Here is an 18,202-nt window from a genome sequence, read left to right on the forward strand (position 1 = left end):
GGATTTGCCAGAGGCGCGAGCAACAAAAATGGGGCTAAATTCTTATCCATGATCTCTTTCCAGCAAGTCTGCTGCAATATGCACGTTCATAGATTTTGGAAAAAGGCAGGCTTTTCTTTCCTTTGGCCTCCACAGACAAATGGTCCATGAGCAACTTAGAATAACTTATATTTATATAGCACCTTAAACATAATTAAATGTCTCAACATGTTTGGGACAGTACCATTATAAAACAAGCATAACACCAATTCACAGATGGCTATATATTTGTTCATGGGATATGGGCGCTACTGGCTGGGCCAGCATTTATTGCCCATCCCTGAGGGCATTTAAGAGTCAATATTGCTGTGGGTCTGGAGTCACACGTAGGGCAGACTGGGTAAGGACGGCAGATTTCCTTCCCTAAAGGACATTAGTGAACCCGATAGGTTTTTACGACAATCGACAATGGTTTCACGGTCATCAGTAGATTTTAAATTCCAGATTTTTATTGAATTCAAATTTTATAATTTGCCGTGATGGGATTTGAACCCGGGTACCGGATTACTAGTCGAGTGACAACACCACGATGCCATTGCCTCCCCCATAAGATGGCTAGATGACCAAAAGCTGCATCAAAGAGGTAGGTTTTAAAAACCATCTTAAAGGAGGTGACAGACAGGCAGAGAGGTGTAGGGAGGGAATTTCAGAGCTTGAGGCCAAGGCAGTTGAAGACATGACCACCAATTGTGGAGCAATGACGACTGAGAATGCATAAGCAGCCAGAATTAGGGGAGAATATTTCAAGTGTTTTAGGCTTGGGGAGATTACAGACAGACAAGCGCATGGAGGGATTTGAAAACAAGACATCAAAAGAATATCCACTTAGGACACAGCTGGTACTCAAACTTTACTACAGAACGAGCCAATTTGAATGACTCTCTCAGTACCGCACCAAAGCCTACATTTGACCCCAGCACTTGTGGCCTTTAAAAGGGAAGGCCACACTATACACAGCTTCACCAGAACATAGGACAGATGGGATAAAGTACCTGGCCTTCCAAAATAATGTTACACTTGTTTTAAAATGTGAGCAATGTCATAGAGGATCTGCTAATGCTGTACAAATAGGAATCGAGTTGAAAAGCATTGTAGCCAAGATTCGAGGGGGAAGGGAAGGAGGAGAGAAGACCACGCGCAAGTACAGAACGTAAAAGCAAAGCACCAGTTTATAAGCCACAGTAATCTTGAGTGTATGAAGTACGTACAACTTTCGCAGCTTGTCTAATCCAGCAAAGGCGCCATTTGAATCTTCAATCGCCCATGAGATTTCGTTGTTCCTTAGATCACTGCAAGAAAGTTGCTGTTACATTTTCTTACAAACAGGTTGAGTAAATCAATCTACAATGAGCAATTTTCCAAAAACACATTTTTAATATTTTCAGGAAACAATACAGCCACATACACAAATTAAAAACACACAACAAACATCAAACTGAATGCGAACAACCCAATGTATCAGGGTCAATCTGACTAGAAACGCTGGCTCTATTCTCTCTCCACAGATGCTGTCAGACCTGCTGAGTTTCCCTAGCGTTTTGAATTTGTTTCAGATTCCAGCATTCGCAGTATTTTGCCTTTATTCCCATTAAATTAATCTGTTACTCGCCTCAACAATTCCCTGTGGTGACAAATCCCAATATTCTAAGCACTCTTTGGGTAAACTAGTATCTGTTGAATTCCTATTGGATTTATTCGTGATTATCTTATATTTATGACCCCCCCTCTGACATTTTTTGATGTCAATACAGTCTTGTGATATCACCACTGTAAACTAAAAAGAGTTTGAAAATTAAAATTCAAAGAGGATTGCCAATGAAAAAAATGTACTTGTAAAAATGATACAATGACTAATTAATTGTCAGCAAATATAAACTCAATGCTAGTCGATCTCCTGAGGCATTGTACATGCAGAGTCAAGATCAAGTATAGGCTTCAGGGAAGGAGTTAGAAAACAGGAGGATAATTGGACTATAATGCAAAGGCATAATTTAGGCTCCAATTAGCTTATTGGAGTTCCTTTAATATGAAGTTAAACTGGTGTATTATTGTTGTCCAGCTGCACTACAAGGAGGTATATAGAAGCACAGATACTTATAGAGTCGGAGCACAAAATGCTGGAAACAAATGTTAGCATTGGAAAAGATAAAGACAGCTGAACATTTTGGATCTGAACCCTTCATCAGAAGGGAGTTAACGCAACACTTGCACATTTGTATCACACGGTTTACACTACAGTCAGGGTCAGCAGCCAAAGCTGTGAATAAAAATCTCTGCCGCAGTTAAAGCCTCTGCTTGTGAGATGCAAACAAAGGATATTTTAAAATTACAGTTCGTCCTAAAGACAAGTTATCCTCATGTGATACAGCAGCGAGGGAGTGACTGGAACTCTCAAAATGGAAATGGATAAGTACCTGAAGGTTAAAAAAAAATTGTACGGTTACGGGAAAGGACGAGGAAGTGGAACTGTTGCTCCTAGATTGAGAGAATGGTGCGGACCCAATGGGCCGAATGGCCTCTTGTGATGCAACCATTCTCTCAATCTAGGAGCAACAGTCTGACTTTAAGATACTTACATAAAAAAATCCTAGTCAAACAGGTGGTTCCAGCACACACTGTCCCTTAAAATTTCCTTCAAAATTCTGAGGCAACTTTTGAAACTGGTGCCTGGATGGAGGTGTGTGTTTGATATTGTACGAGACAGTACTGCAGTCTGATCGAGGTGGGGGGGGGAGAGAGACTCCGTTTGTGCATTATTTTCCTTTCAGTTTTAAATTTCTGGATCATATTCTGTACACTTGGATGCATAAAAGCCCTCAGCAAGCAGGTGACCCATTCGAACACATTTGTTAAGGGCGCTTTGCAATCTTGTACTGGGGTGAAACATTTCCAACCCAACTCGTGTGCATGATGTACCCTCTCTCAACCTGGCAAACACCTCATGTCTTGAGAAGAGAACCATCTGTTGAAAGTTAACTACTGACACTGACCCCGACTCTATGACTTTGTGGCCGTTTGTTTATATTATATTAAAGTTTTAGAGGAGCACAAGTTTTCAAATCTTTACCACAGTGAATATCAAAACTCACCATAGGGCATAGAATTCACCCAAAAGCTTAAACAGAGAGAGAGAACTGTTGTATCAAGTATTATTCTGACTTCACTTTTACTGAAGAATTTAACTACACCCTTCTGCCCTTGCCCTGATCGGTTAGTTTCCTTTGTCCTCACAATTGGTCAGGCACGATCTGTTGGAGCCTCATTAATCAACAATGCCCTGGATCATGAATACAACCACTGACCCTGAACTGAAGCTTGCCAGTTGCTTCTTTTAATATGCACCCCCCCCCCCCCGCTCCAATAAGACCATTTACTTTGTTCTTCTGTTTATTACTTTGAATCAAAGCAAATCAGTTGCCATCACTTTACTACTAAAGGTTGCGCCAAGGACAAGAATTCCATGTTATTTCTTCCCATTCAGTTTATTTTGGGACTTCTGCTTTTCTCACTTCAGCTCAGTCGAGCACTTTAGATATAGGCAAGTCTAACTGGCAGACTTCTGGCCAGGTGGGGCAGAGAAGAGGTTTCATTTATAATATATTAACAGACACTTCAGAGCGGTACAACAAAAGATAATTTTTTTGTGCAATCAGTACCATTTCTCTGCTTTGAAACACCTACTTGTGTAGATGGCTACGTCAGATGGGTTGCAACTAATGAGTGCTGCTGCAAACTGATTTCGAGCACTTTTTACTATCAATGCACTTACCAAGTCTTGCAGCTTTCACCATTAGCGCAAGTAAAACATTTACATCACATGCTAAACCAAACGCATGTTATAATAGACGCAGGACTTCAATAATAAAAACTCACTTCACAAATTACCTCAACACATGCATCAAACTGTGCAGGGGGTAACCTGCTGTCCAGCAATGATTGCCAGTCTTACTGCAGAGCGAGTCAATGTTCACTGAATGGCTTATGGAAAATGGTTTATGGGGTGGGAGTGAATGACTCAATTCTAATTCCTTTGCTGGTTTTCAGATTTTACTGTATGATGGGGAGGGAATAGAGGGATATGGTCAGAATACAAGTAGAAGTTTTTTTTTTAAAGTTTAGCTAGGGCATCATGATTGGCACAGGCTTGGAGAGCCAAAGGGCCTATTCCTGTGCTGTACTGTTCTTTCTTTGTATACCATTTTATTCTGTATACTTACAGCGTCAGCAGGTTAGACAAACTGCTGAAGACTCCATCAGCGATATAACTCACTCGGTTATCTCCCATGTACAAACTCTCCAGCAAATTCAAGCCTACGAAGGTAGATTCATCTAAACGAGTCATCTGATTATAGGTCATGTCTCTGAAATAAATGAAACAGAAACTATGTAAATCCTAATCTCAATCCAACTCGCCTATCTTATTTACAGGAACTCCTTAATCAAGATAGTTTACAACCTAGATACAGTAACACTACAGTATCCAAATGGACCCAAGGCAAGTTGTGAAGAAAGCCCTGAATATTTTCACACCGATGAGCAAAGATTAGACAAACTCCAAGACTTTCCTTATTGCTGTAGAGTACAAAAATAGCAAAATCTGGTTCGATATTTCAGCGCAGAGCTCAGCAGATATATACTTTATTGCAGTTTTTTCTGCTCTGTTGCACTGCACGATTTGCAGGTGATCAACTTTCATGCAAATCAGCCAACATATAATACTAGGTGCATAAACTGAAAGGTACAGTAGGAACTACCAATGCTTTATTACTTAAATCTGACGTGCTGAAAAATAATTCCATTGTGGATTAGATCCTGAGCCACGTTCCAGGCATGGAGTGATAAAGGGGAACATTGGAATGTAAAAGAACGCAAAAGGCTGTGGGGGCCAGGTCGAGTGTCGTTCAAGACAGAGCTAGATAGGTTCTTGATTAATAAGGGGGTCAGGGGTTATGGGGAAAAGGTAGAATGGAGATGAGAAAAAATATCAGCCATGATTGAATGGTGGAGGAGACTCGATGGGCCAAGTGGCCTAATTTTGCTCTTATGTCTTATGGTCTTATGTATGATACTGTATATTAGAGATGCATGAACATCTCCAGTTAGGACAAAGCACAACTGTACAAGTCACTTATACATCACAAAAGCACCTAATAAACATTTCTCTACCAACATTTAAATTATTTTCAACCTGAGACTCCTGCATTAATGGTAAGACCACTGCTGTGAAGAGCGAGCACTGGTCCCAGATTTTTTTATTGAGGTAGCTATTGTCCTCTTTGTTGAGGGTTCAGTTGTGGAGTACAGGGATCATTATTGTTCCACAACATGGCACCTAGAAAACAGTATTATGCCCCAAGGAGTGTGACAGGAGTGATTATTGAACAAAGTATGACTTTTGATTTGATTTGTCACATGTATTAACAGTGAAAAGTATTGTTTCTTGCACGCATACCATGCAAAGCATACCGTTCATAGAAAATGAAACAAGAGAGTGCAGAATGTAGTGTTACAGTCATAGCTAGGGTGCAGAGAAAGACCAACGTAATGCAAGGCAAGTCCATTCAAAAGTCTGATGACAGCTGGGAAGAAGCTGTTCTCGAGTCGGTTGGTACGCAACCTCAGACTTTTGTATCTTTTTCCTGACACTAGAAGGTGGAAGAGAGAATGTCCGGGGTGTGTGGGGTCCTTAATTATGCTGGCTGCTTTGCCGAGACAGCAGGAAGTGTAGACGGAGTCAATGGATGGGAGGCTGGTTTGCGAGATGGATTGGGCTACATTCACGACCTTTTGTAGTTCCTTTATATGACTTTGAATCATATACGGTGTTATTAGAACAGGATCAAAAGCTGGGTCAAAGAACAAGGTTTGAAGAAATGTCAAGGAGGAGAGGTGGAAGATGGAGGGGATCAGGGATGGAATTCGAAAGTTTAGGACCTAAAGGTCTGAAGGCATGACTGTTAGTGGTGGAACAATAAAGTTGAGATGGATGAGGTGCTGGAATTGGGGGAATCATCGGAAAGAAAAAAAAACTCACAATTCAGTCAGTTTCTGGCAGAACTCCCAGGCATCAGCACTGATCCTGGTGATGGCATTCTGGCTGAGGTGAAGCTGCTGCAACAGCTTGAGGCCGTACAGCCAGCCCTTGGTCACTTCAGTCAAGTTATTATGCTCCAAGTCCCTAGAACAGAGAAAAGAAACACCTGCATTTTTTCTGAGTCAGCGGAACATTTCCAAGTTGCCTCTACATATGCCAGTATTTTTAGCACGATAAAGATGAAAGGCGAGCAGCTCCAAGTTTGAACAAAAGATATATTTCTGCTTGATATTAACTCAAGATCCAGATTGGTCAAATTAGTTTGTAGTTTCTTCAAAGTGTTCCTTAAAATGACTCATGACTTATGTTTACTTAGGTAGAATTCTACAAATTGCAACTGGAAGCAGGAATGTTCTATGCTCTTAAGATGGAGCTGAATATAGTCCCATTCCTCAGTTAGGCAAGGCTGTTTTGTGCACATTTTAATTCCAAAAGCAATCAGGGACATAAGGGAATCTACTGGAAACCAGCTGTTTGATTTTGTCCTTCCCTAGCCCAGATGTTGTAGATCAACTACAGCATCGAAACACTATACACAGGAGTGTCTGTACAGTGACGGACTCCAGATTAGAGGTGATAAAGCAGTCATTTCCCTACCTGAGGAAGACAAACAGTTAAGACATTTCTACCTGTTCTCTAACTTGGACAATAACGAGACAAAATCCAATTACTCCAGAACAGTTATCAAATCAAAAGAACTCACAGCTCCTCGATTTCATTCAGCCCCCAGAAGGCTCCATCCTTGAGTTCGCAAATCCCATTATGCTGCAGTTTCAATGACTTGAGTGAGTCGAGGCCGTGAAACGCCAGACTCTCGATAACTCTGATTCTGTTCCGTTTTAGTTCCCTGTTTAAATATAAAAACACAAATTCAACCCATGTAGCGATTAAACTTTGGGTTTTTTTTTAAAAAGGACCAAAACCAAAGAGCCACTTAAAAAGCTGGTCAGATTGGCGAGTGATGAGATGAATGCGTTCTGTGGTAGAATCCACACGTACTTTTGGGAGCAATTTCTACATGTTTGAAGTTGCAATGTTGTTTCTACATACTTTTAATGCCTTGGAGCAGAAACAAATAAAATGGAGGCAAATATTGGTAACAGTGTATGATGCCCCCCTCTCCCCCAAGGCTGTGTGCTGACAAATACCTATTCAGCAAATTAAATTCTACCTATGTTCAGTTGTTTGTTTTTCCACTTACTTAGGAGTTGTTTTCTTAAACACAGTTGAACTGGGACAAGGAGACCACTAGTGGCAAAAACTTCCAATTTAAGAAAGTTGTACCTAAAGATGAGTCTGATTCATGCTGTCCAAGCCAAAAAGACCACAGGTCAAGTTGCGTGCAAAGGCGGCTTAATTTACTAAAGAGCTTTACTGTTAGATTTCACAAGTCTTGGCGACATCAATAGCAAGTACTGAGGCAGATCTGCGCGCACCAATAAGCATTCCTGATAGTTATAAATTACTGCGGGGAGACAAGTGTTGCGCCCGCAATGAATATTTCACATCTGGAGGCGTCAGGACGATTACCAGTCTGATTACCTTCAACCTGGAGTAAATCCACCAACACCGTTACTAATCCTTCTAACAACTTCCCTTTGAAGTGCTCCAAATGTAACATTCTTCTATTCTTAAAAATGCAAGGAGAGAAATTTTATTCTAGTCAGTAGCCCGAGACTTAAATATTCCAGGATCTCACTAAATACAAAACAGCAATTCCTTTTTTTGGCTGTACCCTGCAGTGCACGTGACACAAAACAGTATTACAAACCCATCAGAATGTGCATTTTATAAAGTAACTGTCAGCTGCAGGTAGTGGGTTTCAGTGAAGTTGATCTTTGAGGCTCTGCAATGTCCTTCACGTCCAAGGAGCTACTGCTGTTGTGAAAATGTCTAATTTCATGCTTCGTATTGTCAAAGAAATATAATTTTTTTTAAGTGTTTGGGGAAATTAAAGTTGCAAACAAGGAACCTGTAGACAGGAGGAGTAGGCCATTCAGCCTTCGAGCCTGCTCCAAAACTAAATCCAGGTAGCTCTTCTACCACAACACCAGTTTCCCTCACTATCCCATTTCCTTGATGTCTTTACGATTTAAGAATCTATTGATCTCCGACTTGAATATACTCAATAACTGAGCACGCTGCAGTAGACAAGTCCAAAGATTCAACCACCATTTGAGTGAATAAATTCTGCCTCATCTCTGCCCTAAATGGCCCATCTTGTCCTAAGGTTGCGCCCTCTTGTTCTAGAAGTCCCCCCCCCCCAAGCCAGCCAGAGGAAATATCCTTTGTGCATTCAAGCAACTCAGAGTACACCTTAGGGATCTGGCTTTAATAGTCCAACCTCTACCTCCTTTAAAGCTGTAACACAAGGAGCAATGTGTTTACCACTCAAACAACAAAATATGCATCTGCACTCTGAACTATAAAAAGGAACAAAACCACTTACAGATACTGAAGCTGAGGCAATCGGAAGCTCTTTGGCTGGATGACAGCAATTTTATTCTTGTTCAGTTTGAGGACTAGCAAGGTGCTGGACAGGTTATCAAAACAACCGGGCTCTAGGATGGCTATTCGATTATTGTTCAAATGTCTGAAAAATAAGATGTATATTTTTACGTTACTAAAAACAAGTCACACTCTAACATAGCTTAAATAAAGCAGATCTGTTAAGTCTTGGTGCTTCACATCTTTCCAGTTTAACAGAGGCTGTACTATCCCGGAATCCGCTTACTGGGCCTAGTCTACATCTGTAGCCATAACATTTTTCCTTCTTTTTTGAATTGAAAAACAGATGAAGTGGTACAATTTCATTGGGTATTGGATGGTAGGAAATAGTGCTGCTAAATAACAGATATTTTCATTGGGCTCAGTTACTGATTAAGATGTGTGTTTTTAAAAAAAACATGTCTGGAGGCTGGATGACAGTGGGGCAGCATAATGTACTTTCAGTAATGGACTATGGCTTTGAATCTAGCGCACACTGATGGTATAATGTTGGCTCTCATGTTAGAAAATATCCTTTGTGAACAGAGTCTGGTACAGTGTCAATCTTGTTTGCTGTGAGCGACAGCTATTAATTCAACATAAATCAACAATCCCACTCATGAGGCAGCCACAAGGATTGCTGAAGCAGCTAGTGAATATATTAACTGTGGCCCACACGGCAGCCATGATGTGGAGATGCCTGCGTTGGTCTGGGGTAAACACAGTAAGAAGTCTCACAGGTTAAAGTCCAACAGGTTCATTTGGTAGCAAAAGCCACTAGCTTTCGGAGCGCTGCCCCTTCATCAGGTGAGTGGGGGTTCTGTTCACAAACAGGGCATATAAAGACACAAACTCAATTTACAAAATAATGGTTGGAATGCGAGTCTTTACAGGTAATCGAGTCTTAAAGGTACAGACAATGCGAGTGGAGAGAGGGTTAAGCACAGGTTAAAGAGATGTGTATTGTCTCCAGCCAGGACAGTTAGTGAGATTTTGCAAGCCCGTGGGGGTTACAGATAGTGTGACATGAACCCAAGATCCCGGTTGAGGCCGTCCTCATGTGTGCGGAACTTGGCTATCGGTCTCTGCAGACCAGCCTTAAACCCAACCGTATCACAGTTCACTCAGCGTGGGCAGGACACAGACTCGAGCAATGCTCTTTATGCTCTGTGCTCTGTGACATGTCTGTCACAGCTCACTGCAACACAGTCTGCATACACAGGAGATGCTGCTTGATGCAAGAACAAAAGGAGCAACACATTTCCCTCAATCTTGGGGCAGTTTTCCATTGTTCCTTGAAATTTTGTCTTGCGTTCCTTGTGTGGACTCTTCTCATGAAGCTTCTTATGGAGTTTAGTCTACTGGTAGGATCATGAGTTTCCTCAGGCAAGCAAAGACAAGTACCTGGTCTCAACCCAATCCAACAGCTGTTTGCTTTCAACCTTCAAGGAAAGATTGGTCCACCCTCAACAGGTCCAGGAGCGGCCATGGTCCCTGCTTGGCCAACTCCACAGATGGACATCCCTCTATGTGCTTGAGGGAGAGAGCAAACTATGCACCACAACATACAAGAGTGTCCAATCCACAGACTTAGCGGAGGCCTATCCACACTCAACACAGGACGAAACTGCTTAGCTAAGAGGCTTCGCATTCTCTAAATAAATCAATTTCCCTCAATCAAAAACGCCAATACAAATTGATGTTATCACTATAAACAAACATCATACAAGCTCAAGCACAAGCCTAGAAACTGCTGTATTGTACTGTACTTCATTGGGATTAGTCAGGGCACTACAAATGTTCCCTAATGGCTTCCACAATACAAGCACGTCTCCTCCTTTTTGGAAAAGAGATCAATAATAATGAATTTAAAAAGCAGCAACTCAAGCATAAATCCCATGCGTCATCTGCACTAAGGCTGCAATTCTCAATATTAAAAGTTCAAGATAGGTTTTAACACGTCTTACATTACCCTCAACAAAGTCAGCCAGGTGCCTGGCTAGGAGAAAATTCCTTCACTAACTGCTCGACTGCTTTAAACACAAGCTATTAAAATTCAAGCAGGTAAGGTTTCTGTTTGTCCACTGTGAATGGGCACACAAATTAACACAAGCCCATAAAGCCTGTCAGATTGGTATAGTTAAGGGTAGGGACTCCCAATTGTACTCAAAGGCACTGCTGGAGATTATCAGCTAAAATTGCACAGCTTAGTAACAGGGCATATCAGTAACCTCCCGCCATTCATGACCTTGGTTGCAAATTTGTTTGCCCGCGTGAAGGCGTTTGTAAACCCGATCGCCCAAAGCAGTCCCAAATCTTCACCCATCCGCGGTATTCATCCCTAAATATCTTTAGAAATTAGAAAGATTTCCAATGAAGTTCATTTCAAAATACCTGTTTATCATTTTCAAGGGGTTACAAATGTGGGAAAGAGCCTAAAAGGGTTTGATTTCCTATTTAGTCAGTGGTCGAGAGAGAGAGAGATGCAGTCAGCTGGTGAGCTACTTCATAGATTAAGGTTTTGTAGGTTTCAATTTTTTGAAACTGAAATATGGATGTGTTTGGGTCAAAGGGTTAAAAGTGCATCGAGCTTCTTTGTGAAGTGTGAAGAAGCTCAAAACCAAACAGCTAAATAACAAGCTGGCACTGCAGAACAATTACATGCTGAGTAAAGTTAAAATTCTAATTGCATGTTTTGGTGATGGAGTTTTTGGTTACGATGACTGCATTCAAGGACATGATTTTTCTCCTCCAGTTTTGAGAGAATTTGAGGGATGTCACTGCTCAGGCGAGATGGGTAAAGAGTTGTAGAAATCCCACATCCGAAAGTGGAAAGCTCATATGTATAACAGACAAGTAATTTTGCAATGACTGGAACCTATTTAATTCACTCCCATTATAAAGTGTGTACGCTGTGCTTTCACCCGTTGCAAGAATTCACAGGAATGTAACCGTGAATGGCGGGGCTTTACTGTACACCTTCCAACCACTCATCCAGTTAAAACCACCATACTGAAAAGGACACTGGATTGTGGGATTATCTGTTACCATGTAGGAATACTCCAAGCTACTAGTGATGGATCTAACCTCTAGATGTTGTCTATTCAATTGAGCACATCTTTTGAATTCACGGGATTTAAATTTTAAATCAGAAAGTTACACGAAACAATGAATAGTGTGTCAATTAGTGTATTGAACAGTTTTGAGCTGGGTGTGTTGCATAAAAAATGTATGCGTTGTAAAATGAGTCCAGCCAGAAGCTTTCCGAGCAGTGGCAGCATGTAACATCTAATATATTAAAGCCAACCCATACATCAGAAAATTGCACTAGAAAATAGCAACAAAAGCTCTCTGTGCATCTTAAAACTCTTTCTGTAATCGCTATCTGTTGACTGGAACCGACACACAATAGTGCGATAGGCAGACTCCATGGAGCCTATCACAATGGGCTGGTATTGCAAGAAAATACACAGGACACAACTTGGAAAGCTTCGTGCTTCAGTTTCTCATTAAAAGGCACTTGCACACAATTCCACAACTTTAGTTATTCCCCTCTATTCTGAAACAGGACTACTTTTTCCCCTTAAAAGTTCATGAAGTGCTTCAACAATTCAACAAATACAAAAGATATCCATTCCTTATGTTCTGCTCAAATTATTCTGAATAGTTTTGTTCACAAGTGTTGGTTATTTTAATAAGCCAATAATTCTGATACGAATAACCCACTGACCGGGTATGTATAACTGAGATGTGGCTAATTCTGAAGCACCATTAGGTTAATGATTGTAATGCCAAGGTAAGTAAATATTAAATTAGATTACGTTGAAAAGAACCGAAAACAAAATAAAATTTTAACATTTAAAATTTTTGGCATATAGGTATTATATGTCATAGTAATAATTAGTTGCATTTCAACTGGAAGGGGACTGGTGTACAGTATAAAACACCAGTTGTGTTTTAAATTGTAGGTAATAACTGTTACTGCAATATTAGGGTTTAAGTTCAGTGCTGAAATTCTGAAAAGGCTTTAGGTAGGAAGTATAGACCTCTTCCAAGTTGCTAATCTAAGGATTATATCCAAAAATCAACAAGATGAATGGAATACAATAAGGGTTTTCTCATTAACATATGGATTTCTGAAAAGATCACATTGGTAGAAATTTCTTTTTAAAACCTTGATGCTAATTCTGCATGTTTTGTCCTGACTCTCACCTTTTCCGCTATTTCTTTGCATCCAAATATTGACGTAGTTGCACCCTATTACAACATTAGAGTGAATAAAGGAGTTGAATCATCAGCTAGCTGATGCCCTTCCTCTTACAAAATACATCAGCCAACATTTAAAAAAAAATATGCCCCATATACTGCCAGTGAATGTGTAAACAATAGAACAAAGAACAGTACAGCACAGGAAACAGGCCCTTCGGCCCTCCAAGCCTGTGCCGCTCATTGGTCCAACTAGACCAATCGTTTGTATCCCTCCATTCCCAGGCTGCTCATGTGACTATCCAGGTAAGTCTTAAATGATGTCAGCGTGCCTGCCTCCACCACCCTACTTGGCAGCGCATTCCAGGCCCCCACCACCCTCTGTGTAAAAAACATCCCTCTGATATGAGTTATACTTCGCCCCTCTCACCTTGAGCCCGTGACCCCTCGTGATCGTCACCTCCGACCTGGGAAAAAGCTTCCCACCGTTCACCCTATCTATCCCCTTCATAATCTTGTACACCTCTATTAGATCTCCCCTCATTCTCTGTCTTTCCAGGGAGAACAACCCCAGTTTACCCAAACTCTCCTCATAGCTAAGACCCTCCATACCAGGCAACATCCTGGTAAACCTTCTCTGCACTCTCTCGAACGCCTCCACGTCCTTCTGGTAGTGCGGCGACCAGAACTGGACGCAGTACTCCAAATGTGGCCTAACCAGCGTTCTATACAGCTGATGCATCAGACTCCAGCTTTTATACTCTATACCCCGTCCTATAAAGGCAAGCATACCATATGCCTTCTTCACCACCTTCTCCACCTGTGTTGCCACCTTCAAGGATTTGTGGACTTGCACACCTAGGTCCCTCTGTGTTTCTATACTCCTGATGACTCTGCCATTTATTGTATAACTCCTCCCTACATTATTTCTTCCAAAATGCATCACTTCGCATTTATCCGGATTAAACTCCATCTGCCACCTCTCCGCCCAATTTTCCAGCCTATCTATATCCTGCTGTATTGCCCGACAATGCTCTTCGCTATCCGCAAGTCCAGCCATCTTCGTGTCATCCGCAAACTTGCTGATAACACCAGTTACACCTTCTTCCAAATCATTTATATATATCACAAATAGCAGAGGCCCCAGTACAGAGCCCTGCGGAACACCACTGGTCACAGACCTCCAGCCGGAAAAAGACCCTTCGACCACTACCCTCTGTCTCCAATGGCCAAGCCAGTTCTCCACCCATCTAGCCATTTCTCCTTGTATCCCATGAGCCTTAACCTTCTTAACCAACCTGCCATGTGGGACTTTGTCAAATGCCTTACTGAAATCCATATAGACGACATCCACGGCCCTTCCTTCATCAACCGTTTTTGTCACTTCCTCAAAAAACGCCACCAAATTTGTAAGGCACGACCTCCCTCTTACAAAACCATGCTGTCTGTCACTAATGAGATTGTTCCGTTCTAAATGCACATACATCCTGTCTCTAAGAATCCTCTCCAACAACTTCCCTACCACAGACGTCAAGCTCACCGGCCTATAATTTCCTGGGTTATCCCTGCTACCCTTCTTAAACAACGGGACCACATTCGCTATCCTCCAATCCTCAGGGACCTCACCCGTGTCCAAAGAAGCGACAAAGATTTCCGTCAGAGGCCCAGCAATTTCATCTCTCGTCTCCCTGAGCAGTCGAGGATAGATGCCATCAGGCCCTGGGGCTTTGTCAGTTTTAATGTTCCCTAAAAAACCTAACACTTCCTCTCTTGTAATGGAGATTTTCTCTAACGGGTCAACACCTCCCTCCGAGACACTCCCGGTTAACACGCCCCTCTCCTTCGTGAATACCAATGCAAAGTATTCATTTAGGATCTCCCCTATTCCCTTGGGTTCTAAGCATAATTCCCCTCCTTTGTCCCTGAGAGGTCCGATTTTCTCCCTGACAACTCTTTTGTTCCTAACGTATGAATAGAATGCCTTAGGATTCTCCTTAATCCTGCCTGCCAAGAACATCTCGTGACCTCTTTTTGCCCTTCTAACTCCCCGTTTGAGTTCTTTCCTACTCTCTCTGTATTCCTCCAGAGCTCCATCTGTTTTAGTTGCCTGGACTTAACGTACGCCTCCCTTTTCATTTTAATCAGATCCTCAATTTCCCTGGTTATCCACGGCTCTCGAATCCTACCTTTCCTATCTTTCCTTTTTACAGGCACATGCCTATCCTGCAGCCTTATCAATAGTTCCTTAAAAGACTCCCACATGCCAGACGCGAACTTACCCTCGAACATCCTCTCCCAATCAACATCCACCAATTCCTGCCTAATCCGGCTATAGTTAGCCTTCCCCCAATTTAGCACCCTGCCCGTAGGACAGCACTCATCCTTGTCCATTACTATCCTAAAGTTAACAGAGTTGTGGTCACTATTTGCCACATGTTCCCCTACCGAAACTTTGACGACCTGACCGGGCTCATTTCCCAGAACTAGGTCCAGTATAGCCCCCTCTCTAGTCGGGCTATCTACATACTGTTCCAAAGAACCTTCCAGTACGCATTTTACAAATTCCTCCCCGTCCGGACCCCCAGCTCTAAGCACTTTCCAGTCTGTGCCAGGGAAATTAAAGTCCCCCACTACAACAACCCTATTTTTTCTGCACCTATCCAGAATCTCCTGACATATCCTTTCCTCCACTTCCCGTGGGCTGTTGGGTGGTCTGCAGTACACCCCCAGCATAGTGACTGCACCCTTCCTGTTTCTGAGTTCCACCCACAGCGACTCAGTACATGACCCCTCTAAGTTGTCTACCCTCTGCACTGCGGTAATATGCTCCTTAACTAATATCGCTACTCCCCCACCTTTTTTAGCCCCTCCTCTGTCTCGCCTAAAACACTTATACCCCGGAATATTCAGCTGCCAGTCCTGTCCTTCTTTTAACCAAGTTTTCGTCACCGCAACCACATCCAAATTCCGCATAAGCATTAAGGCCCTAAGTTCGTCTGTTTTACCCGTTACGCTCCTCGCATTGAAGCAGATGCACTCCAGGCCCACTCAGGTCATCCTCCTCCAGAGTGCTCCTCTTCTTAGCTAGCCTTGCCCTGGCCCCCAGCTCAACCCCAGCCTCAGTATTTACTGACCTACTGTTTTGTTCCCCACCCCCCTGCCACACTAGTTTAAATCCTGCCGAAACACTCTAGCAAAACTCCCAGCCAGGATATTTGCTCCCTTCCAGTTAAGGTGTAACCCATCCTTTCTGTACAGTTGCCATCCTGACTTGAAGATTTCCCAGTTATCTATGAATTTAAAACCCTCCCTCTTGCATCAGTCCTTTAGCGACGCGTTCAACTGTAGAATCTCCCTGTTCCGAGCCTCACTTGCACTAGACACCGGGAGCAGTCCAGAGATTGCTACCCTGGAGGCTTTACTTTTTAGCCTAGCACCCAACTCCCTGAATTTCTCTCGTATGACCCCCCTGCTTTTCCTACCTACATCATTTTCACCAATGTGTATAATCACATCTGTTTGACTACCTTCCTTTTTAAATATGCTTCCTACCCTCTCGGAGACATCCAGTACCCCGGCTCCAGGGAGGCAGACTACCAACCTGGATTCTCGTTCACTCCCACAGAACCGCCTGTCTGTGCCTCTAACCATTGCGACCCCCACAACTATCGCTCTCCTAAACCCCTTCTTTCCCTTCCGGACCCCTGAGCCTGTCTCCGTGGAGGCGATCTGGTCCTCGTGGCTTACCCCTGGAGGGTCATCCCCCTCCACAGAATCCAAAACAATATACCTATTTTGGAGGGGGACAACCACAGGGGATCCCTCCACAGAAGTTTCAAAAAATCCAACCTGCCTTACTCTATAGGTCAGGATACTGTACAGATTAAAAATGTGATATCCCTGAAAATGATCAAACCATCAAAATACAGCAAGAAATGACAACCTTTTGTTGCAGAGACGAAGGCCGTCCCACATGCACATTACATTCTGCTTCACCGCTAGCTGCTCTGTCCCTCAATGTACAATGTATTAGCCCACGTTTCTATGCTCCACTTCAAGTTGCCCAAACACAGTTCTGCACAAGTTCATTATACTCAATGCTATGGTGCACCATTGCTGTTCAAACAACAAACATAGTTACTCACAAGTTTTTAAGCTGCATTATGGGAAATGAAGAAGTTTTGACTTCTGAAATCAAATTTGAGCTCAGATCCAAGGTCTCCAAAGCAGTGTATGGCTGAAGATCCTCTGGAATTATCTCCACTATTCGATTGCGTGTTCTGTAAAAGTATAAGTTATCACAAAAGTCATTGACCATCTTTTCCAGGTTAAAAGACACTGCAGTATGGCTGGAAATAAAAACATGCTCAGGGTTGTAGCTGTTGAGTTAGTAGTAGAATAAGTTTTGCTCTTCACACACCTGTTCCATACCTGACTTAGGAACACCAGATATCATTCAAACAGAAATTGTCCCATTTTTAAGCACCAACATCCATCACCTTTGCTATTTATTAGAGAGATAGTGAACTAAGGTTTTCAGAACACTTGCAATTTCAGAGTGAGTGACCGACCATAGATCTTCCCACTACATGGCAACTGAGGAAAACTCAAAGTGGACAAATGTGTCAACAATTCCAAAATATGTTCCCTTAATAACGACAAACAGAAAGCAGGTCATAGAATTAAGCTTAACACTTTACTTACAGTGACAGGATGGTAATGTTAGCTGTTACTGCTCCCAATGTCGGGATTGTAGTGAGTAGATTATAGTTGATATTCCTTAAGGAGAACAAGTGGTCAAATGTAAACAGTTTAGAAAAGTTGATTATATAATGCTTAATTCTTTGAAGTATTCACCAACAAATTATAACAGGACACTTACACTTCCAGAAGTCTGTGAAGACCCTCGAATACAGTGTCTTTTGTGGAAACCAGTCGGTTACGACTCAAGTCTCTGTAATAACAATTAATTAAAAAATCAATTCTGCATTCTCAATATTCTCCTCCCAATTTTTAAACAAGGATTTAGAACGCTAGTCATTATGCAGACCTGTACTCTGTTGCTTATAGCCAATCCCCCCACACCTTCATACCCTTTCTATCCTGATCTATCATTTTCTCATCTCAGATTTAAAATTCATGCTCATATTCCATTCTATAGCTAACCTCTTCCTCCACTTCCAAACCTCCTCCTCCTCCCCAACATTCTGGCTCCCTCTCAAGCTTGTTCTTAAACTCATCTCTTTGATCACATTTGCAACATCTTGGTTATTGGCCATTTTTCTCTGAACTCACTTCTGTGAAACAGCTTGGAATGTCTTTCCACATCAAAGGTTTATATAAACACAAGTTCTTATTATGTGGTGAAAAAAAACC

General features: G+C 42.1%; 1 protein-coding gene across 2 annotated transcripts in view; it reads right to left on the reverse strand.

Moving 5' to 3' along the window:
- LOC144511760 (leucine-rich repeats and immunoglobulin-like domains protein 2) overlaps positions 1-18,202 on the reverse strand; it is an 84,510-nt gene that overhangs the window by 24,391 nt on the left and 41,917 nt on the right. For both annotated transcript variants that reach the window (XM_078242009.1, XM_078242010.1), the window contains exons 2-9: positions 17,709-17,780; positions 17,531-17,605; positions 16,972-17,106; positions 8,583-8,726; positions 6,837-6,980; positions 6,074-6,217; positions 4,257-4,400; positions 1,248-1,328 (exon numbers count right to left, since the gene is read on the reverse strand). In XM_078242009.1, the coding sequence (XP_078098135.1) occupies positions 1,248-1,328; positions 4,257-4,400; positions 6,074-6,217; positions 6,837-6,980; positions 8,583-8,726; positions 16,972-17,106; positions 17,531-17,605; positions 17,709-17,780 (939 nt within the window). The remainder of the gene's footprint in view (positions 1-1,247; positions 1,329-4,256; positions 4,401-6,073; positions 6,218-6,836; positions 6,981-8,582; positions 8,727-16,971; positions 17,107-17,530; positions 17,606-17,708; positions 17,781-18,202) is intronic.

The sequence above is a fragment of the Mustelus asterias genome, chromosome 25 (genome assembly GCF_964213995.1).
Source record: "Mustelus asterias chromosome 25, sMusAst1.hap1.1, whole genome shotgun sequence".
Taxonomy (NCBI): Eukaryota; Metazoa; Chordata; class Chondrichthyes; order Carcharhiniformes; family Triakidae; genus Mustelus; species Mustelus asterias.